The following is a 24,457-nucleotide window of genomic DNA, read 5'->3' as shown; positions in this document are numbered from 1 at the left end:
AAAGGTTAAGCAAGCGTCATGGTCCCCGGCCACCGCCGGTCTTTGTTCTGAATGCGTTCAACAAGGAGACAACGACATCTCATCAGGGCATTTTCTATCTTGGCCTTCTCTTCGTCATCTTCTCAGCTCTTCTATCGCTAATACAAGCCACCATACTTCAAGAGTTGTCTGTCTGCCACCCGATTATTGTGTGCCGCACTGTTAGCTCCACCTATTGGGCGCATGGTACTAAGGTCACGCTTCCTGGGGTCACGATACCTGTAGAAGCTTGTCAGCTTGTTTTAGAGTGTGCAGGTATAATCATCCAACTTTCATAACACATCGTAGGATACAGACTGACTCTTACAGAACATAACAGCTGTTCGAACGCATCTACCATACTTTTTCTGACAGTTTAGCGACAGCCTGTTCGTCAGACCGATAAAGCAACCGACCGCCCCGAACCTCGATAGGGTGCCATCCGCACAACCGCTTGGAGCCCCGGGGCGAACGAAATATGGGCCTATGAAGTTTTGAAGCCCAAGACTTGTCAAAACTATTATGTCTTCCAACGTTTTCGGGCGATTTGGCCCGGAATCCAGAGGCACTCGCTCTTTCTACGAGCAGCTTCGCTCCCGTGACGATGACGACGACAACGCTAGGGATGATGAAGACGTCGAACAACAAGCGGGGATAAAGATAGACGAAGATAACCTTAGGCACGCACTTAACGACTTCAACACGGAGGACTTAGGCGGCGTCGATAGCAGGATCACGATCGGAAGCGGCGCTTTCCCCCGGCAACATCAGACGGGACCGTCACACAGCCCTTCGGCTCGGTGGAAAGGGCACGATGAGGACATTGACAACGACGTCCCAGCATCACTACTAGTCGAGAACAACGACGCTGACCACGCCTCCCCGTCTAAGACGCGACGTAATAATGGTCGACGCAACCGTCGACACAACCCCCACGTCCCATCAGCAGACCCATACGAGCCTCGCACACAGGCGCAGTGGGCATCCGCCACGGCACAGCAGCCACTTCACACCGGGGCAAACGACCGTCTTCCTACGGCTGTACAACCAAGGTCTTTAACGGGTGGTAGGGTTCCTGCTGGACCCAAAGAGAAGGCCATGTGGCGATGGGTCAATACTTCCAACCTGGACAGCTTCATGCGAGACGTCTACGACTACTTTGACGGTGGTGGGCTGTGGTGCATTCTCTGCTCAAACGCACTGTGGCTGATGTGAGTAGGCAATCAGTCCGAGTCTCTACCATCCATATAACTAACTTAGCTTGTGTATAGGGAGACGCTGTTTGTAACAGTCCTTTTGACATTTCTGACACAGTGCGTCGATTACAGCAAGGTGCCCCACAGCAAATCGTTGGACCAAGTAGTGATACCGCAGTGTACGGGGAGAATGTCCGGATTCTGGAGTTTAGCCATCTGGCTGTATTCATTCTTCTTCATCTGGAAATCGGTGCAGTACTTTTTTGAGATCAGACGATTGAGCCATGTTCGCTCGTTCTTCATCCATCTCCTCGATATACCCGAACAGGACATGCAGACTGTATCATGGCAGGATGTGGTAGCCCGTATCATGGCGTTGCGCGACCAGAACCCAAAAACGGCAACTAATATACCGCGAAGCCTGCGCCGCTTCATGGGGAGCCAGTCGAAGGAGAGGCTAGATGCACACGACATCGCTAACCGTTTGATGCGCAAGGAGAACTATCTCATTGCTATGATTAACAAGGATCTTTTGGACTTGTCCCTGCCATTCCCCCTTTTGCGAAACCGTCATCTTTTCTCGAGGACGATGGAATGGAATCTGCAATTTTGTGTTCTTGACATGGTGTTTAATGAGCTGGGGCAGGTTCAGCAAGACTTCTTGCGCGCGGATCGTCGCGGGGTGCTCAGCAAGAAGCTCCGGCAGCGCTTCTTCTTTGCTGGGTGCCTAAACCTGGTATTTGCTCCGATAGTCTTGGCCTATGTGGTTATTGTCTACTTTTTCACCTACTACAATGTAGGCCGCACACCCAACACCCCTTGGTGTATCGTTATTTTTCAGTGCTAACTAATAATGCTTTGCAGGAATACCAAAAGGACCCCAAGCTGGCGACAGCCCACAAATATACTAGGCTCGCGGAGTGGAAGTTTCGCGAGTTCAACGAGCTGCCGCATATATTCTACGAGAGAATTCACATGTCGATTCCGTTTGCAACGCGCTACGTGGACCAGTTCCCCAAACGAATGACGGAAGACATTGCTCGGAGCATCGCCTTTATGACGGGTGCGCTCGCGGCGGTGTTGGCCGTCCTCACAGTGTTTGACTCGGAGCTGTTCCTCGGATTCGAGATCACCCAGGATAGGACGGTTCTGTTCTATCTCGGTATCTTTGGTGCGATCTGGGCACTGAGTAGGGGAATGGTCTCAGATGAGACGGCAGTGTTTAATCCAGAGTACGCGATACGCAACGTGGCAGAGTACACGCACTACATGCCCGAGCATTGGGAAGGGCGGCTGCACAGCTTCGAAGTCAAGCAGGAGTTTGCGGAGCTCTTTAAGATGAGGGTGATTATCTTCCTGGAAGAGGTCATGGGTATCATCACGACATCGCTGCTGCTACTGATTACGCTGCCCAAGTGCAGCGATCAAATTGTCGACTTTTTCCGAGAATTTACGATACACGTGGATGGACTGGGCTATATCTGCTCTTTTGCCGAGTTTGATTTCAAGAAGGGCATGGGTGACGGCGCGCAGCAGGGCGCCGGACATGATGTCCGGGAAGATTACTACTCGACGAAGCATGGCAAGATGGCAGCATCTTACTACGGATTTCTGGACAACTACGTCATCAATCCTAAGACGGGGATTCCCGGGCATATCCCCCCAGCAGCGCGGCATAGCTTTCAACCGCCGCCGGCCTTCCCAGGGCTGAACTCACCAACGCTTGCAGCCGAGATGCAAAGCTCTCATTTCCTACGGCCCGAGGGTGGCAGGACAAGGGACAGGATGGCTGGCGGGCTGGGGCCGCAGCGTGGTCCTCCTCCGGCACCGTCACCCATGGCATCGATGCTGCTGGACCCCCACCATCAACCGTCGGGAGTCAACCACAATGGCGGCCCAGCAGCAAGGAGCCTTTACGGATCAGTATATCCACGCGGGGGAGGGGGAGGTGGCTTCCGGGGAGACAGTCAAATCATTGAAGAGGGTGCGGAGGTTGGTGTCGGACATAGTCGGAGACTGGGGCCGGAGGAGGACGGCGAAGGGGATCTGGGGGAATCGGCGTGGCAGACGTCGCCTGGACAGGGACTCGGTCGCGAGAACAGTGCGGCCAATGCCGACGAGCCGGAGGCGGGTGTTTTGGGTATGATCTACCAGTTGAGGCAGACGCAACGCAACCGAAGAGGAGCAGGGATGATCTAAGTATCTGTTCTGTGTTTTTCATTTGTCTTCATCTTCATGAAGGCTCGACAAGTATTATAACATTATCTGCTGGTTGGCCGTCGGTCCGATCTCTAGCGGTACGAGTACTTGCTCGGAAGGCCTTTGGATGCAGTGCGATATATATATATATATGTGTGTGTGTGTGTGTGTGTATGCATATCTGCATCTGAGCATGAAATGAGTGGTTGCAATTGGGTGATTTGGATCTGCATCTGAGGTATCATCGCCATGTATTACGGAGTGTTCGTAATACTATATAGTATTATCATCTATCTACAAGTAATATGTCGTACACCATAATCGAGATTATCTCGGTGGGGACTAGGGAGAAAGGTGAGAGGTGAGAGGGAGAGAAATATCACTCGTACATGATGAAACAACAACTAGTAGTAGTAATATTAGTAGTAGTAGTAGTAGTAGTAGTGATAGTATGAGTAATACTAGTCACAAGTAATACTATAACATGTATTACTCCGTAGAAGAAGAAAACGCCTAGAATGTATATATGTACGAGTACGAGTACAAAGGAGAGGGATTTCGGGGCTTTGGTTCAAGTGACGCTCGTAAAGAAAGACAGTAATTTAAATGTCGATAATTACCGGGGGACATGATCCTCGTTCCTTGGCACCTGGCTCCTGGATAGTAAGGGAGTATCATAATATGTATTTAACGGAGGAGGCTGGATCATCATTACTCGATATTAATTATCATCCATAAGAGAGTGTCCTCTCTCCTCTCGTACGAGTACAGGGAGAGTGAGAGAAGCGAGAAGCGAAGCAGGAAGCGATCGCGGAGCAATGCAGCAAGGACAGCTTATTACTCCGTATGCGGGATGGGGGCAGGAGCCGTAGGATACGACGCAAGCAATCGTAGATTGTAATAGGACAAGTATATTAGGAATCATGATAATTGTGACGGCAGTAGCAGACTGGCAGCTTGAGCGTTAGAAGACTGCATAGTACTGTAGTACTACAGATTAGTGCAGGAAGAATCACTAAGGCTTGAGCCCGTAATAGTGCACAAGACCCGGGACTACGAGTACAAGTAGACACATTTTAACAATTGACAGCCATTATCCACGGGCCACGGGCCATACGTACCGTACTAACTCGCCATAATACCGCTGTGGACACAAGCCTGTACAAATAGACGCACGCCTGTGGACGCAGACGCACATTTCCCTCTCTTCCGCCGGAGCTCCGAAGGCTCTCTAACTGATCCCCGCCCTTTCAGGGCCGAACCAGTCAGCAGTTGAAGACCAGAGCGAGCGGTAAAATAATAGAGCGACGGACCTTTCAGAGGGGGGATTCTGTGTGCGTAAAGGAACAAGATGGTTCAGACAATAATCAATCGCCTCTAACAGACGTCTATATATATAGGTAAATACATATATTCGGATTTTAAATTGAATCTGTACATGTGTTCGAATTTAGACCTGAGAGCATCAGCAAACTCGAATCGCTCTCCCTTGTTGCCGACCACGTCCGAGCTCGCGCGAACGTGTCGTCAGACCAGAGGGAATTTCCGAGGTACACACCCCAGTTTGGCCCTTCTCACTTCCTCTTCCTCTCTCCACGAGTTAAAACTACTAGTACGGAGTAAACCTCTCTACCTATACTTGTACTAGTAGATTCTAGTACGGAACACTCGTACTAGATAATTTTTTTTCCCTTTATCTGATCTTGGCCACAGACCTTCAGCTTCCAACATTTGTATGCCTGCTACAACAAAACCTCCAGCAGCTCCTTCCCCAACACGTTCGACCGCAATTTTCATCTTCAACGAACCCCCCCCTTCTCTCTATCCGTACTTTGCAGGCTCTTCCCCATCCTCCGCAAAATAACAATCTCTGTCTCTTTTTTCTCCTTACCGTTCAGCCGAGAAGACCGACGATACACAAAGGAAAGACGTACCTGAAGAAACGAGAAATCCCCTTCCTGTCGACTGCGTCGCTGCGCATTGCGAGGCAGCCCGCACGTCAGTCAACCTGGCTGCATTCGACCAAAAGGCCGCCGGCGGAGCGTCTTCTGCTTTGGCTGTGATGGCCCAGCCCATAGCTGAGCCTGTCGAGGATCATGAGTGAGTGCTCTTTTTTTCCGGGGGGGGGGGGGGGGAGGGAAGAGAAGTGGATACGGAAAGAAGACGAAAGAGAAACCAACCACGCATCCTTTTTTGGAGATGCTTGCTGTCGGAGGAGAAGGAGAATGAGATGAAAAGCATGGCAGCTAACGTCAATCAGCTACGAATCCCTCCCGCCAAATTTCTCCCTCGTCCAGAACATGACGGCGGGGGCTTTTGCCGGCATCGCGGTACGCTCTCCTCCTTTTCTGGCACCCACCTCCCATGCCGTTTTATAACTGACGAGACTATCGCTTGCAGGAACACGTAGCCATGTATCCCGTCGACGCGATCAAGGTACACACATGGACATCCTACGCTTACTTAACGAAATATTCCTGGCCGAGCCCGCTAACACCAGCACCGATAGACCCGAATGCAGATTCTCAACCCTAATAGCACACCCGCCGCTACTGGAGTCCTGCGCAGCACATACCAAATGGCCACCGGCGAGGGTTTCTTCAGCTTGTGGCGCGGCATGTCCAGCGTCATTGTTGGCGCCGGCCCTGCTCACGCCGTCTACTTTGCCACGTACGAGGCCGTCAAGCATGCCATGGGTGGAAACCAAGCTGGCGTGCATCACCCCCTTGCCGCTGGTAGGCATCCTTTAACCCAACACATGATAGGACCCGTGTTTAGCCAGCTAACAATTCTCTTCCTACAGCTTCCAGTGGAGCGGCGGCGACGATTGCGAGCGATGCCTTCATGAACCCTTTTGATGGTATGGCCCCTATTCCCCCCTCTAATGCACAAATTTCCGGGTATCTCTGCTTCATATGAATGTCATGTATCTAATGCGCGCGCGCAACGATAGTTATCAAGCAGCGCATGCAAATTCAAAACTCGAGCAAGATGTACCGATCCATGGTCGATTGCGCCAAGTATGTCTACAAGAACGAGGGCCTCGGCGCATTCTACGTCTCCTACCCGACCACCTTGTCCATGACAGTCCCCTTCACCGCGCTCCAGTTCCTCGCATACGAGTCTATATCTACCGCCATGAACCCCCGAAAGACCTACGACCCCGTGACGCACTGTCTTGCCGGTGCTGTCGCCGGTGGTCTCGCTGCCGGTCTTACCACCCCCATGGACGTCATCAAGACGATGCTGCAGACGCGCGGCTCATCGCTCGACCCCCAGGTCAGGCAGGTCAACAGCTTTGCCGGCGGCTGCCGATTGCTGTACCAGCGCGAGGGTTTCCGCGGCTTCTTCAAGGGTGCCCGTCCTAGGGTTATCACCACCATGCCGAGCACTGCAATCTGCTGGTCGGCATACGAATTTTTCAAGTATGTCTTGCCTTGTTCAACTGGTCCCAAACTGTGTTCCGATCGCACCAATGTGCTAATCACTTTCCACAGGGCTTACTTCATCAAGCTCAACGACACTTCTCTGTGAGGCTTCAATGTACTCGAAAGGCATAAAAGGAGGGAGTGACGTACACACATGACGCCGTGTGCCTGGTCAGACAAGGCATCTTCTGCGAACTGGGGCCCATATTCGACTGTCCAAGACCTGCCATGGTTGAACTCTCGCCTTGCCACGGCATGTGCTCCGAATCCCCCCGCCTTCTCCCTAGTCTCTTGGACCGTACGAAACCGAACGAGCCGGCCCATACAGATCCGCGAGGGAAAATGAGGACAATGTCAACACAGAAACACGATTCTTTTGGACATGGACAGCACGTTAGACAGCTGGACATGTGTGTATATATATGAGTACACTGGGGCGGGATTTTTTTCGATCTACTCTTTTTACTCAAAGAGCCGCCGAGGGGTGGAAGGGGAACAAACAAAACAAAAAAAAGAATAGGGAGTCATACATGGAGCATCGTCAACAAAGCAAAGACAAAAGAAGTAAAAGGGCTGGACATTTAAAGGGGGTCGTGTGTAAAGATAATAAGGCGATGGCCGGCGTCAAAAGAATTAAAGGGTCTCTAGTCTTTTTTCCTCTTTCGGATGGAGTCAACTGTTTTTCTTTTTGGTTTTTCTTTCTTCTATTTCACGGTCTTGTCGATTACTGCACATGGATGGTTCATAGGGGAAAACTGAGATATCTGGTCGTTGAGGTTCTCTTCGTCTTCACCAGGGAATACACACCGGAATGCCAAACATGCATTGATCCATTGTTGAGGCAATACGGACTGAAGAGTTCGTTGCATCGATGTAGAAAGATTGTGACATGTCATTGTAGAATTGGAAAGTTTGCTACACCTAAGTAATACTAATACTCAATACAACAACGCCTTATGAAAAGAGAACAAAAAAAGAATGCACGACACCACACTTTGTTCTCCCCCCTCTTTTTTTTTTGTTTGTTTGTTTCGCTTTGGAGGGACATAGAAAGACAGAGACGGTGGAGAGAACAGAGGATATAATATGTACAAGGGTTTTTTAAAAAGGGGGATACGTGGTATGTGTTTAGAAGCCAAACTGAGCGCCAAAGGGACCGCCAGGACCGCCGCCGCCAAAGGGCCAACCGCCCTGACCACCAGCTTTGCGACCGCCACCCTGAGTGAACTTGAACTGGGTGTGGCCTCCCTGGAAGTTGAATGGCGAACCGCCCTGCTGGAAGGGGTGGCGGTGCTGCTGCTCCTGGGAGTTTGGGTCGTCGCCGTTGTCAAAGCGGGCCTTAAGCTCGGGGTTGCTGAGGACCTCGTATGCCTCGTTGATAGAGGCCATCTTCTTCTCGGCCTCCTCCTTGGAGATTCCCTGCTTAGCGGCCTTGTCCGGGTGGAACTGCTTGGTCTGCTTGCGGTAGGCCGACTTGATCTGGCGCTCGTCGGCGTCGTGAGACACCCCGAGGACCTTGTAGTAGTCCTTTGTCTTGCTGCGCTTCAAGCCATTCTGTGCCTTGTGCAGGAGCCGGTCCACCTGCTCCTTCTTGTCCGGGTGCGCCTCCGCCGCCTCCTGCAGCGTGCGTATCGCCGCCTCCCAGTCTTCGCTCCGGAGCTGCGACTTGCCCTGGTGCAGTAGGCCCCAGAAGGACTTGGCGTCTAGGTCTATCGTCTCTGTGCAGTACTTCGTTGCATCCTTGTGGTTGGACTGTTTACGGGTGTGTTAGCAGTTGCTGTGTTGTGGAGGAGGGTCTTGTATAATGGGAAAGAGGATAGAGGAGAGGGGGTAAGTAAAACTCACCTCTGAGTAGGCCTGGCATGTCATCTCGATGGCATGCTGATATAGACGCGAGCTGACGGATTCGGGGATGCTGCCAGCCTTGCGCAGGGCAGCAATCTGGTCATTTATGTCATTGATGAGGCCCGACTCCTCACCGTGGCCGACGAGGGCGCGTCCGGCAGTCGTCATCTGGCCCCGCTCGAGTTGGGTGATAATCTTAGCGTAGGCCTTCTGGATGGCCTTCTCCTGCTTGAGGAGCTTCTTGCAGACCTTGGACTCAGGGTCCGAGTGCAGGCACTTCCTGGCCTGGTCGACGCCCTTGTCCAAGGCGTCGAGCCCGTAAAAGGACGTGGCCGAGATGATGACGTGAGGATTCGTGTCGCCCGGCCGCATGCTGAGCAGGTGCTGCAAGTCGGCTATGCCCTCCTCGACCTCGCCACGGGCGAAGCGGCAGCGCGACCTAAGCTCACGCAGTGGGGCCGACCGGCCGGCGACGAGGATGGCGGCACCCGCGTGGCTCACGCACTCCTCCCACTGGCCCGCGGCGGCGGCCGCCTCGGCTAGGTCGACGGCGCCTTTGGCCTCATCCAGCTCCTGCATCTCGATCGAGTCGGCACCCTTGCCAGCGGCCAGGTATCCTGCGCGCGCGCCTTCCCAGTCGGCCGAGCGGGACTTGATTCTGGCCAGCTGTAGGTGGGCACCCTCAAAGTTGGGCTCTAGAGCCAGCACCTTGTTGAAGTCGGCCGTCGCTTTGTTCGTCTTTCCCAGTGACAGGTACGTGGCGCCACGCTTGAACAGGCTCAGGTAGTTGGACGGGTCGCGGGCGATGGCGGCGTCGTAGTACATGAGGGCCTCGTTGGTCTCGCCCCGGGTCAAGTGGCCCTGTGCCGTCGTCAGGATGGACGACACGGGGACGTCTGTGGGAATTTCCTGTGGTGATATCGTGGCGCCCGTGGCGATGAGGCTGGCCGCCATGGCCAGCGTGCAGAGACGGAGAGCCATTATGTGTCTTTGTCGTCGTCGGTGGCGAAAGCGAAGGTCGCGCGCCCTTTCGGAATTGAAAGAAGGAAAAGGAGGGATAAGCGAGCGCGAGCGAGTGTATATGTAGAGGCTAAGAAATGTATGTCAGACGGAAGGGAAAAGGGGTGAAGCGACCGATACGCCCAACAGGAATGAAGTGCATGAGGAAAAGACCACGCTTTTGCTATCCGTGCGAGGCTGTACATACCAACAAAATATACAACAACTCTTACGAGCCAGTAATGCTAGCACACATGTGCACCGCTACGGGAAAGGAGAGAGGGAGATAGAGACGCGAATGGCTCAGCGAGTATGTTTATCAAATCCGGATGGGCAGACAGGATTATGTAGGATGAGGATCAGGGGGAGAGAAGAGAGCGTGTACGAGTAGATACGAGTAAAGAATTGAAGCATCCGTGATGCCAATAATAAATCCACGCTGTCCTTTGGGGGGGGGAGGCAAATGGAACATGACGGAATTCAGGCCAATGGATGGAAAAGCTACAGTGGCCGGGGCGTTGACGACCACTGACACAACCGCTGTAGGCCAAAATGGCCGTTGCGGGCAGTGGCCCTGTAAGTCACTGCATAATAGTGGATTAATTCCGCCTAACAGCGGCTGGTGACAGCGGGTGGGCGCCCGCCCCTTCTCCCGTCCCCATCCCCGCGGAATTACCCCGCCAAGGCTTGGACATGTACAGGTGGTCCAGTAGTAGCACTCCATAATACATGACCGCCAGATCTCTTGCCTACATTGAAACTCGAGAGTAACTTTCAAATCATGTCTCACCACAGACACCTATCCGAAGACGCAGCCATCTTCTCCCCCTCCGTGGCCCGACAAGCCGCCTCTGCCGCTCGTGACTGGTCCTACATCGACTCATGGCTATCGGCCAAGTACGCCGGCCGTCCGGTGCCGTCGTTCGAACGCAACCCCGAAACCCTGCAGGCGCTCCTCGCGCTGGCGGCATTTAACGAAGTCGCCGACGAGGAGAGACAGATGGTCTCCCGCGCGGAGAAGGATGCCCTGATTGAGCTCGAGAGTATGGACGGCAACAAGACGGATGGCAACAACAAGTTGAGGGATGCCATCCTCGCCGCCGTGGAGGACGAGCTCCCCCATGAGGGTCAGACGGCCCTCGATGCCATGGCCAGCATGGCCGTGCAGGCCGGCATCGCCCACCCGGAACCCGAGGACCTGGCCCGCAGCCTCATGCAGGCCCAGCGCCGTGTCCACGCCGCGGAGCAAATGCAGGCTCGCGTCGATGCGCTGCAGGGCTACGTAGAGGCCGATGTCGACCGCATGGCCGACCTGGTGCGCGCCCTCGACACCCGCGACGACTACAGACCCCCGGCCCACATGGCCAGGGAGAACCTCGACCTGCAGCGCAAGGTCAAGACCATGACGGCCCAGCTGCCCGAGCTGCAGGGCCGCGTCGCCGCTGCCCAGGCCTCCTCTGCCAACCCACGCGCCACCATCGAGGACGTCTCCCTCCAGGAGCAGGCTTACCTTGACCTGCTCGCCCAAAAGAAGCAGCTCGACGCCCAGATATCCGCCTTTGCCGGCCTGCCCAGCGATCCCGACCTGGCTCGTGACGAGCTCGATCATCTCCGATCCCAGCTGCGTCGTGCCACGTCCCAGCGCGATGCTGTCTTTGAGGGTCTCGTGGAACGCGAAAGTCCTGTCAAGCGTCGGCATTGAGATAACATTTTCGCCCTCTCTACATCAATGTTCCCTATTTCCAAGTACAACACACAAAACAGCATACATATTTCCATACAACATTCTCTCTGGTTCCTTCCTTATCCAGCATCCTTTCGTCAGATAGAAATGCGCGGTATCTCTTCCGCGGCAAGAAAAGGAAAACAAATTTTACATGCATGGGGCTGCTCAAGATGGCGACGTCCTTTCCGGGGAAGCACACAGGCGCTAGCGACGGTTCTTCCCAGAGACAGCACCACCCAATCGCCCGAATTGCCTTCCAAGCCCCGACCTCTTTGGCGCCGGTGCCGGCGTCGGTGCTGCCTCCTTGGGCGCCAAGACGGGTGTATTAGCACCGTATCCTCTTCCATCCTTGTCCCTACCGTCCAGCGCACCGTCTCCTATCCGGAGCTCGCTGACCCCCAGCGGCGGGATGGTGTCCCCCTCGGCATCCTGGTTTTGGGCCCTCCTTGCCCTCTCCTGGACGCTACGGAACTTCTCCAGCAGATCGACCCAACGGATGGCGTTATCATCACGACTCTTTAGCCTGTTTGGCCTGTCATAGCTGGAGGTGCTTGAAGTCATGCTCGTACTGTTCGTTCCTGGTCAGCATCTGAAAACGGTTCTTAGCTCCGGGGGAAATCCCGGGAAGGAATGCTGAAGGGCTTACCTCTTCGGAGCCATGTGTAGATATCCTATAGAGCTGACGCTGTTTAGGCGGTTCTTCAGGGCAGCAAAGGCAGATGATTGAGGGAGGAGCATGAGAATACCGTACATGCACTTATACAGGTACGGGTATTTCTCCGGCTCCAGCAGCTGTAGTCGGAGGTCTGTATCAACCGAGGAGGGGGGGGGGGGAGTGAAAAGTCAGCCTGTGTTCCATATCATACGTGGCAGGAGGGCCTTACAGGTGAAGACGGGCGATTCAATCAGCTGAACCAGCTTGTCGACTTGAATTAGTAGATTGACCGTCATATCCAGCTCCCCGCTGCAATGTATCGGTCAGTCATATACGTTTGACGGAACAGAGCGGAAGGAGATAGAAAGAAAAAGAGTGGTCGTACAAGATTTGTAGCAAATGGTATGCCTGTTCGTAAGCCTGGGCAAGCAGACACAGTGAAAAGGTAGCCACGGCGTTGTAGCACCACGAACGGAACAAGGTGACGAAGAGTGTCTGGCCGTCCTTTAGATACGAGAACGGATGTGTTAGCTAGACAATCGATAGCCAACTAGTTTCTCCCTACTCCGTCTCCTTTCATGTTATAGAGGTGATGGTACTTGCCCTGCTATCTAGGTTGCGCAGACGCTTGCGCATGTCGGCCAGCTGAGGCGCAGTGATGAGGTTATTGTTGAGGTTCTGGACCATGATGGAGGCAAACTCGAGGTCCTCCTCCCTCTCTATACACTCGGCCATTGTGCGGTATATGCGCTCGGGGCTGAGGTTGAGAGACAGTTGGCGGATTATGAGGTTGCCCCTGGTCTCGAGAAGCTTGCGGTCGGTCGAAAATAGCGACAGGAGGTTAACCATGAAGGTGTTGAAGTAGGCCTCCTCGCTCGTGCGGGCAATCTGCGACAGCAGCTGGAGGTCCTTGGTGACGACAGTGTCCGAGGGGTCGGATAGAGTCTTGAGCAGGGCCGGGAAGATGCCGTCGCCGTAGGCCAGCACCTTCTGGGGCGCCTTGCGGTGCAGCATGATGAGCCAAGTCATGGCGGCGACGCGTGTGGCCTCATGATCGTTGAGGAAGAGGAGAGTCAACGAGCTCACGGCGGCCCCGTAGTCCAGGCCGGATTGCGACTTCGGGGTGGTGGTGACGGTGGTGGCTGCACCGACTGCACCGGCAGTCGCGGTGGAAGCCGAGCGGCCATGCTGAACTTCAGAGGACCTACGGGTGACCTCGGGCTCGGACATGCTCTTCAGAGACGTCCTGCCGCTGCCTGTGACATCGGGACGAGAGGCCGTCGCCTGAGCGAGTCCATGGATATTTGCCGGAGCCTTGGTGCTTGGTTCGTCCGACAGCGAGACTACATAGTCCATCAGACAGCCGTTTACGCGCGTTGCAGCGAGATGAATCGTCTCGTTTGGGCTGGCCATGGCGGGCAGCATGTGTGACAGGATCTTAGGAGTGGAGGGAAGGACCTCCTCGGGGCAGATTTCGAGGAACTCGACAATCCACCGTAGAGATTCAAGCAAGCAGTCCTCTTCTACAGGATTGTCAGCAACAGTACATAGATAGGCAGAGGACGAAGTAGAGAGAAAACGTACCCAAGGGTGAGTCAAGCGTGGATGTTAGAATCTCCAGGATTTCCTTGTAGTTAATCTCGACATCCTGACCTGGTATCCAGTCCTCGTCGAGATCATCGGGGTCGTCATCAAGTATGGCATCGGAGTCGAGCTCGTCACCCTCTTCCAGGGGAGCACGACCACTGCCACTGTCAGCAGAGTCCTGTCGCTTACGCTTGCCGCCATCCCTCTGCTTCTTAGAGTCGAGTATGCCCTTCTTGACGCGCGATATACGCTTGATCTCGCTGAGAAACTTGTCAAGGCAAGTCTGTGTGGAGGCGCGCACATCAGCGGTCTGGTCCCCCAAGAATTTGAGGAGGCCGCCAAGGAAGTCGGGGAGGTAGGTGACGAGCTCCAAGTCGGGGATAGAGTCGAGAAGGGTGAGCCAGCCGACAAGAAAGTTTCGGGTGAAGGGGTTGATAACGCATATACGCTCCCTCAGCAGGGGGATGAACCTGGGGAGGGAAAAGGCCGTTGGCAGTGTGATGGCCGGGTCATCAAAGAGGCTGGCCTTGTCGTCTCCCTCATAATCCGATGGCAGTTCCATGACCGAGACGTAGGAAGCCGCCGATTCAGATACAATATCCTTGACGAGGCGGTCCAAGAGCTCAGCCCCGTTCTTGACGGACAGCTCCGAGTCCGCAGCAAGCTAAATGACGTGGAGAGGTAAGCAGCCGAGACTACACTGTTATGTGTTGATGGGTATTCCTACCTTGCACAACTGATCAAATATGCTGTTAAAATATATGAGTATCTCGCCTTTCCCAACCTTGGCGATGTTGTACATGGCCTCGCATGCATAGTACCGCACCCTGGCATCCTGGTCCGTGAAGCACGCCAGTACGGGAGGAACTATCCTTGACAGATATTTGGGCAGATCCTGCAAAAAGCAAGGGGTCAGCCGCCGGGTTGTGAGTTGAAAAAAGATGAACAGGAGGGGGGAAGAGTTTACAGGTCCAAGTGCGATAGCAGCAGCGGCCAGACCGATGAGACCTCCATTCCTAGCATGGGGCTGATTAACAGCATATGCGTAATCATTGCAGAGCTGTTCGATAATACACAGCACCTTTTCCGAGTTGCCGTCCGTAGTAGCCTCACGGATAATTCTCTCGAGTCTGTAAATGTCAGTCTTATCTCTCCAAGTTTCGATGAGTCTCAAGAGATGGAGGGGTTCAAACGAGAGGAAGGGGGGGAAAGGTGGGGGGAAGAACGCTGGCAGTTGGAACAGCATAGAACGATGCGGCCCGCTGCAAAAAAAGTGAGACCTAGGAGGGCGGGGGCTCTGAACATACTCGAGAGCTCCAGCCTTGCGTTTATCGTAGAGCTTGTCGTTGAGAGCGCGCTGGATATTGGTGTCCATGACGGGCGGTCAGAACAAACATGCCGGGGATGGCCGACACCGGCTTGGGGGACTGGAAAGATACTATCGGAGTTATTGTTGTTGTTGTTGTTTCTTTTAACAAGAGCGACAAATGTATATATATGTGTGTGTGAGATGGGGTTTGAGGGAATAAGAAGAAGAAGGAAAGAGATGCTGCGGTGGTGAAGGAGGGTCGTCTGTTCTTGTTTTAGCGATGTGGGACGGGAAGAGAGAGACAGCAGCAACGGTTTAGCTCCATGCTACGTCAACACACACACATACACACACACACACACCTAAGCTTAGGGACCTGACCGTAATATCATACCATACAAAGCCAAAAAAAAGGACTCCACCACCACCAAAGAAAGCACAAGGCCCCAACTACCGACGCGTCTGATGGCGACTATTATACAACATGTGCATCGTTGCTGTTGTGCATATGAAAATGGTCGTACCCGTATGGCCGCTACTGACCGTTTTCTACTTACGAGATGGTTTCGTATTACATTATAAACTCACGCTTTCTAGCCACTTTATATATATACGAGCAAGTGCTGTACGTGCAGTCTCCAACATAAAATCATTCTTATTTTTATTTATCGCTACCCATAAAAAGAATCCATCGTTCATGTACTAGACAGAAGCGTTAACGCAGCACTGCCAAGACATATATGTAGTGTGAATCTAGTCGATATCAGACACGCTGTAAAGAAATTACGGAGCGAGAGAAAAGAGACGAAAGATGCACACAGTTCAGTGACCGTGTCCGAAGATGTCGCCGCTCTGCGACACCGCCTTTTGGCACTTTGCTAGAATGGCCGCCTGCCTAGAGACCTCGGACAACCTGCCAATGACCTGCTTGTTGCCGTCCGTGAAGCCGTAGAGGGCATAAGGGATCCCAACATCGTTACAGAACTCCTGGACCATGGACTGCATCCTGCGGAGGTTGTGACGTGGTACGCGGGGGAACAGGTGGTGGATGGCCTGAAACTGGAGCCCACCGTGGATGAAGTCGAGCCAGGGAGGGCAGTCGACGTCCATGGTCGTGCGGAGCATCCTCTGGGGGAAGGACTCCTGGGGCCCCAGGTCAGCCGTGCTCATGGCAAAGTGCGACAGGACGATCTGGACGTGCAGCGGCGACGCCGTCATGTTGCTGATCATGATGTAGCCGAAGCGGGTCCAACCGTCCGGGAGCGACTTGTAGATGACCAGGTAGCCGTACCAGATGTAGAAAAAGACCTGGCCGGTGAGTTCTAGCCAGCGGAACCAGGCGGCCACGCCCTTCCTGGGACCCCTCCCGGCGAGCAGATAGTCCCACGAGAGAACGTACAGGTTGAAGCGCGCCAGCGACAGGATGGGGTAGTATGTCCACGACTGGACGCGCAGCATCACCTTGGCGACGGCGTCGTACGCCATCAGCCGGTCGTAGTACGTCGACTTGAGGTTCGTCAGGAACCGGTGCGAAATGGCGAAGAAGGGCAGGTGCTCAATGTCCGGGTCGTGCTCGGGCGCGTTGGTCACGATGTGGTGCACGTTGTGGCTCGACTTCCACCACCCCATCGACAGGCCACCGATGAAGTCGGCAATGATGATACCAATCACGCTGTCCACCTGGAAGTTGTGCGTGATGCCTATGTGACCCGCGTCGTGCGCCGTAAATACCAGCTGGTGCCACAGCCCACCCAGCGCGAACGCGCTCGTCATATACCACCCCGCTCGCAGGCACACCAGCGACGTGATCGCCAGCGCCAGGTACCGCGAGCATTCCACCGCGTACGCCCAGTAGTTGCAGTCGTACAAGCCCGCGTCGCGGATCCGCTGGTGCAACTCTCGGTACTTGGACATCACCTCGCCCTGCGTTTCCGGGTCCTGTGCCGGGTACTTGTTCAAGTCCAGCGTGATTCGCTCCCGCGTGAGTGTGTCGAGGAACGTCATGCCGTCGTCTTCTATATCAGTCGCTGCTGCTTCCACCGACGGCTTTGGCCTGCCTTCCTCCAGACATGTTGTCACCGTCGTCGTCGTCGCCGTCCGCTTCCTCATGCCACCTGCAACCTTATCAAACACTGGTGACGGTGCCCTCGAGTCAGCCGAGCTGGCCGTGTCGACCTCGTGTGCGCTGTCCGTCTCCTCATCCTGTTCACTGAGCTCTGCTCGTGATCGGAAAGTCCCTCCTTGGATGGGTGGCAAAAAGTTCTTCCAGTAACCTTCGATGCGACCAATTCGGTATCGAGCCATCTGCTCCGTCGCTTCGTACGAGTGCAGCCTGCGTCCTTTGTCAGCGTGTTCCTGCGTGATTCTGATCCAATTCAAAAAAAAAGAGGCCGACAAAACATACGCTACCATTTCGTCGGTTGCATCCTTGCCAACCATGTGCAGTATGGCCTTGTCACCACCTGGGTGGAACTTGATCCACCCATCGACCCTGAGGACATGGCCGTCGAATATGATAATCTTCCGGCCCTCTGCGATCAGGGCCTCAACATCCTCGCGAGACATGAGGGGGTAGGTCCTCTGGGGCTTTCCTCCAGCAGCAGGGGTCGTCGTCATCTTGGCGGGCGGGCGTTGCGGTTGCTGTTGTTGGCCCCGCGTGGCTTGTGAAATCGATTCCGTATCTCCCATTGTCCTCTTTTGTCTCCTTGCGTTGCTGTCACAGGGACATTTGGTAGTTTGTGCGACAAGTAGTCAATGGTCTTACAGCGAGGGATAAGAAAGGGGAACACACCGCCAAAAGCGTATCGGCTAGAGTTCAAGCCTTTCTCCCTTTGACTCGATGGTGTGCACCGGAGGGAACGACCGCATGTAGCTATGCGTCCAATTATGTAAGCTGTACACAACACGCGTTACAAAGTGCCGGGTCACTGGATGTCCCCGAGAGGCTGAAAACGTTCCACTGTTTTAGTCTCGATTTCAGAAGGGAAAGAGCAACGTACGACGCAGCACAGAAAATGGAGGAATAGTAATACAAGTAACAACATACGACATTCAACTACGGCAGGTGCTGCTCCGTGTTGGTATCCTGCAGGTCCGACCGAGTGTGGCGGAGCAAAAGCGGTGACCCCACAGTCATGTACATGTAGATTTCCTTGATTATTGCACGTTGAACGAGAACCAGCAACATCACTGGTAAGTGGTAACCCCCTACCAATGCATGTAGACACGATCAACATATAGAGATGGACTGAACTTCCAAGATTACAGGTAGAAACAGGTACCCATACCAGCACCAGTGTTGGTCGTAAGGCGTTATCAAGGTCAATTGTTCAATTCAGCATGTACAATGAACAGTCAGCTCTTACTTGGCCAGCTTCTCATTCCGTAATTTTTTTCTCTAGGGCAGTAGTATTATTTACTAGTTTACAGAGCCCCCAATCTGCACCACATGGTCAATGACCCGAGCCGGAGAGAGAGAGACCAGGGTCATGGAAACTCAACGACAAAATAAAATAAAAGATATGATGCATCCCCAAGGTCTATTCTTCCCATATTAAAGAATGACGGTGGACGCCGAGCCAATTCCTACAACAGACAACAACCAAAACAAAGAAGAAAGTATGGGGGAGAGGGGAAAGATGGCCGGCATATTGACTGGAAGCCCGCGGGAAACGGTGCAGGTAATATTGGGACAAAAAGCTTTGCTTGCTGGCTTAAAAGTGGATGGCCTTGGCGTGGGTGGCCATGGCAGCCTCCTTGAAGGCCTCGGCCAGGGTAGGGTGGGCGTGGCACGTCCTGGCAATGTCCTCGGTGGAGGCACCGTACTCAAGAGCCAGGGTGCCCTCGGCGATCATCTCACCAGCGTTAGGGCCGATGATGTGGACACCGAGAAGACGGTCGGTCTCGGGGTCGGCAATCATCTTGACCATACCCTCGGTGTCGAGGTTGGTCTTGGCACGCGAGTTGGCGCTGAAGGGGAAGGTACCGATGCGGTAGGGGATCCCTTGGTTCTTCAGATCCTGCTCGGTCTGGCCGACCCAGGCAACCTCGGGGTAGGTGTACATGACCGAGGGGATGCAGCCGTAGTTGACGTGGCCGTGGCCCTTCTTGATGTACTCGACGACGGCGACGGCCTCCTCCTCAGCCTTGTGAGCAAGCATGGGGCCAAAGGTGGCGTCACCAACGCAGCGAATGTGAGGGATCTTGGTGCGGTACTCGGAGTCGATGACGACGCGGCCACGCTCGTCAACATCGAGTCCAACGTTCTCCAAGCCGAGGCCGGCGGTGTACGGGCGGCGGCCGATGGCGACGAGAACAGTCTCGGCGTCAATCTGTCATGTGCACGTTAGCAATTGAAGCGAAGACCGAACGAGAGAAGGAAGCTCAGGGAGTCAAGAGAGTGTTGTGACACGTACAGACTCGGGCTTGCCGCCCTTGGCAGCGTCCACCTCGAGCTTGATCTGCTCGCCAGAGGTGTCACCGCTGACAACCTTGGTGTTGAGCTTGAACTCGATGCCCTGCTTCTTCAGGACCTTCTGGGTAGCCTTGGCAATCTCCGTATCCATACCGGGACCACCGATCTGGCCGAGGAACTCGACAACGGTGACCTTGGCGCCCAGCCTCGACCAGACGGAGGCCATCTCGAGACCGATGATACCTCCACCAATGACAACGAGGGACTCGGGGACCTTGTCGAGGGCGATGGCGCCGGTGCTGGTGATGACGCGCTTCTCGTCAATCTCGAGGCCGGGGAAGGGCGTCGACTCGGAGCCGGTGGCAATGAGGATATTCTTAGCCTTGAGCGTGGTCTCGCCGCCGTCGTTGAGCTCAACCTTGACTTCGTTCTCGTTGATGAAGGAGCCGGTCCCCTTAATGTAGTCGGCGCCGTTCTTCTTGAGCAGGAACTCAACACCCTTGGTCAGGCCAGCGACGGAGCTATCCTTGGCCTTCATAAGGTTGGCCAGGTTCAGCTTGACGTCACCGACCTCGATACCACGGTTCTTGGTGTCATGGAGGATCTGGTGGTAGAGGTGGGAGTTGTTGAGGAGCGACTTGGAGGGAATGCAGCCGACATTCAGGCAAGTACCACCGAGGGTACCGCGCTTCTCGATACAGGCGACCTGTAGAGCAGGGAGGGTTTTGTTAGCCACCATGACCAATACAGCCAAGCCCAAGTATATATATACGCGATTGGAAAAGGAGGCAAAGAGGGAAGGGGTACAAAAAAAACATACGCTGAGGCCCTCCTGACCGGCCTTGATGGCGGCGACGTAACCAGCAACACCACCACCGATGATTACAAGGTCCTTCTCATCTGTTTTGGGGGGGGAATAATGTTAGGGTGGGAAAAGAAACTCGGGTTTTCGGGGGGGGATTGATCTTTTCTTGATCATCGTTACGCACCGGAGGCAGACGAGTAGGCACGGCTCCATCGCGACAGGGCGGGTGCGGAGACGACTGTGGGGAGGCTATTGAGATGAGAGTCGGGTTAGCATGAGGCGATGCCTCGTCGAGAGACAATCCCGCGACATCCTTTTTCTCTTTCTATCGCCCTTTGTTGATGTCATGGGGTTTCCAACGTACGTAGAGCGGGCAGTGACCGGACGGGCGGTATGCCGGGGAATAAGACGGCTGGCGAACATGATGGAGAATCGCCTCAAAAGGACCTGACAAGCCGTTAACGATTGTAAGGGGGGGAGGAGGAGGAAGACGAGAGGGAGTGAAATCGTGAGAAGGAAGAAAGCGACTGGTTTGAAGGTGTTGAGTATGTGTCTGTCGTTGGAGACGGCCGAGCTCCAATTGTCCCGTACTGCCCAATAGGAGGCGCGTGCACGGAGCTGTCTGGGCCGCTGCCTCCTAGTCAATTTTTTTCTCGTCCCGCCATTCGCCAGCTTTCGGCTCGACGGGACTGCCATGGCCACCATGGCCACACCCTACACACCAAGGGGCCTCTGTTTATCCGTTATATCCCGCGTCCATATCAGTTCTACTTGTACGGAGTACGGATACATGTATTACATGTATTTAACACTACGTACTAAAGTAAATAGTTAGCTACTAGGCGGTAATAGTAGTACTTAACCTGTAAAATCATACATGCATTGCCTATCAGCCCATTCTGAATATCATTGCACGTATTCCTAACAGTACTGTTGCTATCGGTAAAAACCCGAATGTTGTTTCACCTCGCTCCTTCCTGACGTAGCCGTGGTAATTGCTTGGTAACTGCAGTCTTTCGAATGAAAGGAGACAGCACTAATAATAATACTATTTACTCACTGTGCATAACCATACTGGCCCGTTCCATTTATTCATCTCGTATCAGATGATATACAACAATGCAATGGTATTTTCAGTTTAGTGAGCTGACTGATACATACAGCCAGGTATTACCTGTACTCGTACTACTACTTACTATACACGTTCCTTTCCCATATTCCCACCGCCATGCCTACATGCAAAAACATACTATGTCAGTAATCCTGTCCTGCATCTGCATCTGCATCTGCATCACTCTTCGTCCACTCCCTGGATGGCTACCCGAGCTTTCCGCTTCACACCATCCAACTTCTTCAGTTTAGTCGAACTCAGCGCCTTGGTCTTCTGGAGCCTCTCCCTCATGAACCAATCGAGGCCAGCGGACAGCTGTGTGAACTCACGTGCGCCACCAAACGCCTTTTCCACTCGACTGTCTTCCCTCTCCGGTTTCTTTGACTTGCACTCCTGCAAGAGACCAACAAGGAGGGACTCGAGGAATATGTGCGTGTGTGGCTCAATCTCGGTAAGATTGAGGGGTTTGAGGACCGAGATTCGTAGAGAACCTTGTGCAATGAGGTCCGCGTAGAACCGGGCCACCTTGCACACACGCGTCTCATCCCGGAAACGGATAGCATCGGCTGTATCTTGATCATCGCTGTCCTCATCAAATAAGGACTCCCCCATGGCCTTGAATATTTGCCACAGGCGCGATTGGAAGGCGAACCGGACCTTGTTGTTGTTGTCACACACTCGCATGGCCACGGCGGCATAGTACGGGTTGTACTCAGCCTCGCTGCCGACGCACTGAACGAGAACACGGGCAATTTCCAGCCTGTCATCCCTCCGAAGTTTGAGGTTGAGGTACTGACGGTAGCCAGTGTCGGCGTCAGGGGCCATCATGATGGCAGTGAATATGGCAATCTGGGACGGAGTCCCTAGTCCCTGTTCGCGAGCTTTCTTCGGGTAGTCGGGTAGAAGGAAGTCCAAGTCTTCACTCTCCGTGTCAGACGCAACATCCGTACCATTGGCATCGCTCCTGTCTGCATCTTCATCTGTGTCCCCTCCATCGACTTTTGGCCGCTGATTTTTGACGGGAACGCTGGCTCCGACGAGCCACCACTTGCCTCGTGTGTCGGCCTTGATGATATCCTCGAGATCCACACCCATGGGCGTCAGGCCGTCAAGCCTTCGCGTCTGGGACTTGAGCTCGCCCAAATGCTTCTTCATACGCACCACGTGTTCCGAAACCATGGCGGAATCCATTCCTTTGCCCTTCGCCTTCTTATTCTTCAGTTGGTCGATGGTCTCGACTATAAACTTGGTGCGGACAGAGACATTGTCGTGTCCCTTCTTGGAGACAGCTTTGTTGAGTGCGCCAGAAATATGCTTGAGAGCCTGTGGATCGTCTCTGCGGAGAAGACGCCCTCCGTTACGGCAGATTCGTAGCAACAGCTCGACATTGAGTTCGGTAAGGTCTTCAAGGAGCCGCTCCATATAGTCGAAAAGGATCTTGCAACGAATCACCTCGAACACGTAGAGCTGAGACAGGAACGTGAGAAGGTTGGAAGGTTCTTTGGGGATAGCTGACTCGTCCGTCTGAACGGCGCTGGCCTTTTCGTATTCCTGCCCAAAGTCATTGACTACGCGTCGAATCAGGTGAGACCCAAAGCTCGAACCGATGATCTTGTAGACGGCTGCTGCGAAGCCACCCATGAGGACGAAGAACTGATCTGGAAGGGCCTCGGGCTTGCAGACCTGGGCCAGAATGACGTCCGTCAGCATCTCTGTGACATCTCCTCGTGCATTCTTCTGGTAGATCTCCTCGGCCCCCTGGACAATGGACAAGATGTTGGCATCGGTCAGACGGTTGATCAGACCCTGGGACTGCTTGCGCAGGCGTTCCGTAGCCTCCCTTTGGCCTCCCATCTGTTTCCGCAGTGACGGTGGCACATATTTTGCTACCACTGGTCCTGTCGTCGGAGCGACGTATGGGTTTTCTCTTTGACGGGTCGGTTGCTCGGCATTAGTGTCATCTAATCCATCATATGACTCTCCATCGTCAAAGTCCCCCTCATCGTTCAAGCTCAGGCCGTCGTCGTCTTCCAGTTCCGACACTTCGTCAGTGCCCTTTTTGGCCAGGTAGGGTTTCAACTCAGTCTTCCTCCTCTTTGCGGAAAGCCAGTCGTCGTAGTCACGCTTCCTCTTGGATGAATCTTTCTCGTCATCCTCAGACTCATCATCACCACCTGGGCCATCTAAGTCACCCAGAAGAAGGTCGAGTCCATCCTCCTTGAAGGACTTGGGGAGAGACTTTCTTCCCTTCTTGATTCCGAGTTTTCGCTCAAGCTCTTCAATCTCTGCGTCATCCTGGTCCAGTTTTGCTTGCGCTGCGCTCGAGATTTTGGATTTGTGGGCCAGGGTCTCTTCGCCCTGGTCACTCTCCTCAAGATCTATCTCGTCATCGGATCCATCAAAACTATCCGCTTCTTTCGAGTCATCTTCTTCTTCCAAGCCCGGGCCTTCCAAGTCATCGTCTTCTGACCCTTCCAGGTTTGACGGCACGTTGCTAGCAGTGAATGCCGACTTCTTGGGAGCAGATTTGGGCGTGGCGGTCACCGAGGGTTTTGACGAATGATGAGGCTTGTTGCCGTTTCTCGAGTATGCGCTGGCCTTTTTCTGTTCTCTCTGAGCCTTTCTCTGGTCCTTTCTGGTCTGTGGTACTCGTGCTCCCGGATGGTTGCTTTTAGACCGGCCCCTTTGTTGCTGCCTTTGTCCCGGTGTCTCGATGCCCAGGCTCTTGAAGATCCTGTCTTGCATTTCGAAAACCGTATTGGAAGGCATATTGAAGACCGTAAGAGGAATGGGGAAAAGAGTGTCAGAATGAGACTTGTGTACCACCAAGAATTGTAAGAGAAGGGACAATATGAGAGAGAGAGAGAGAGAAAGGTACAAGAATCAAAATGCTGTGGTGAGGGATGAAAGAAAAAAAATCTGTCTGAGGTCTTCGCGGTCGAGGAAAGTCAATATACAAAGCAGTGAACTGATTTGCAAGAAAATGAGCGTTGAATAATGTATGACTTCTGCTGTTGTTTCTTTCCAAGATCCTGTAATACTGCAGTTGAAATGAACATCAAGTCAAACTACAAGTGAAAGAACGTCAATCGTAGCTTCCGTTCGTACTTGCCGTTGATGGCAGAAAAAAAAAAAAGCGGAAAGCGCAGACTGGCAATTGGTCAG

At 53.7% G+C, this 24,457-nt stretch overlaps 8 protein-coding genes across 8 annotated transcripts; 3 read left to right on the top strand and 5 right to left on the bottom strand.

The window, feature by feature from the left end:
- Positions 1-540: 540 nt before the first annotated feature.
- GMORB2_1981 (autophagy-related protein 9) lies at positions 541-3,413 on the top strand (the record flags this gene model as incomplete). Its single annotated transcript, XM_035463961.1, has 3 exons — positions 541-1,229; positions 1,290-2,010; positions 2,079-3,413. 3 exons carry the CDS (start codon positions 541-543, stop codon positions 3,411-3,413), a joined length of 2,745 nt encoding a protein of 914 aa, XP_035320225.1.
- Positions 3,414-5,475: 2,062 nt separating this feature from the next.
- GMORB2_1980 (solute carrier family 25 (mitochondrial iron transporter), member 28/37) lies at positions 5,476-6,947 on the top strand (the record flags this gene model as incomplete). The annotated part of the gene is made up of 7 exons (XM_035463960.1): positions 5,476-5,513; positions 5,674-5,743; positions 5,814-5,849; positions 5,923-6,148; positions 6,217-6,273; positions 6,367-6,838; positions 6,911-6,947. The coding sequence occupies 7 exons, from the start codon at positions 5,476-5,478 to the stop codon at positions 6,945-6,947; spliced, it is 936 nt and encodes a 311-aa protein (XP_035320224.1).
- Positions 6,948-7,969: 1,022 nt separating this feature from the next.
- Positions 7,970-9,667, bottom strand: GMORB2_1979 (DnaJ-like protein subfamily C member 3; the record flags this gene model as incomplete). The annotated part of the gene is made up of 2 exons (XM_035463959.1): positions 7,970-8,593; positions 8,687-9,667. 2 exons carry the CDS (start codon positions 9,665-9,667, stop codon positions 7,970-7,972), a joined length of 1,605 nt encoding a protein of 534 aa, XP_035320223.1.
- A 799-nt stretch (positions 9,668-10,466) lies between these two features.
- Positions 10,467-11,387, top strand: GMORB2_1978 (HAUS augmin-like complex subunit 1; the record flags this gene model as incomplete). The annotated part of the gene is made up of 1 exon (XM_035463958.1): positions 10,467-11,387. One exon carries the CDS (start codon positions 10,467-10,469, stop codon positions 11,385-11,387), a length of 921 nt encoding a protein of 306 aa, XP_035320222.1.
- A 228-nt stretch (positions 11,388-11,615) lies between these two features.
- GMORB2_1977 (uncharacterized protein) lies at positions 11,616-15,028 on the bottom strand (the record flags this gene model as incomplete). The annotated part of the gene is made up of 9 exons (XM_035463957.1): positions 11,616-11,979; positions 12,058-12,217; positions 12,278-12,375; positions 12,452-12,597; positions 12,632-12,639; positions 12,666-13,589; positions 13,651-14,317; positions 14,381-14,783; positions 14,961-15,028. The coding sequence occupies 9 exons, from the start codon at positions 15,026-15,028 to the stop codon at positions 11,616-11,618; spliced, it is 2,838 nt and encodes a 945-aa protein (XP_035320221.1).
- Positions 15,029-15,784: 756 nt separating this feature from the next.
- GMORB2_1976 (sphingolipid 8-(E)-desaturase) lies at positions 15,785-17,578 on the bottom strand (the record flags this gene model as incomplete). Its single annotated transcript, XM_035463956.1, has 2 exons — positions 15,785-17,294; positions 17,367-17,578. 2 exons carry the CDS (start codon positions 17,576-17,578, stop codon positions 15,785-15,787), a joined length of 1,722 nt encoding a protein of 573 aa, XP_035320220.1.
- A 1,097-nt stretch (positions 17,579-18,675) lies between these two features.
- GMORB2_1975 (dihydrolipoamide dehydrogenase) lies at positions 18,676-20,604 on the bottom strand (the record flags this gene model as incomplete). The annotated part of the gene is made up of 5 exons (XM_035463955.1): positions 18,676-19,293; positions 19,378-20,082; positions 20,197-20,276; positions 20,366-20,430; positions 20,546-20,604. 5 exons carry the CDS (start codon positions 20,602-20,604, stop codon positions 18,676-18,678), a joined length of 1,527 nt encoding a protein of 508 aa, XP_035320219.1.
- Positions 20,605-21,472: 868 nt separating this feature from the next.
- GMORB2_1974 (uncharacterized protein) lies at positions 21,473-24,037 on the bottom strand (the record flags this gene model as incomplete). Its single annotated transcript, XM_035463954.1, has 1 exon — positions 21,473-24,037. One exon carries the CDS (start codon positions 24,035-24,037, stop codon positions 21,473-21,475), a length of 2,565 nt encoding a protein of 854 aa, XP_035320218.1.
- Positions 24,038-24,457: the final 420 nt, after the last annotated feature.

This window comes from Geosmithia morbida (assembly GCF_012550715.1).
Source record: "Geosmithia morbida isolate 1262 chromosome Unknown scaffold_11, whole genome shotgun sequence".
Classification (NCBI taxonomy): Eukaryota; Fungi; Ascomycota; class Sordariomycetes; order Hypocreales; family Bionectriaceae; genus Geosmithia; species Geosmithia morbida.
Note: the sequence above shows the minus strand (reverse complement) of the source record. Positions and strands in the feature narration are given on the sequence as shown.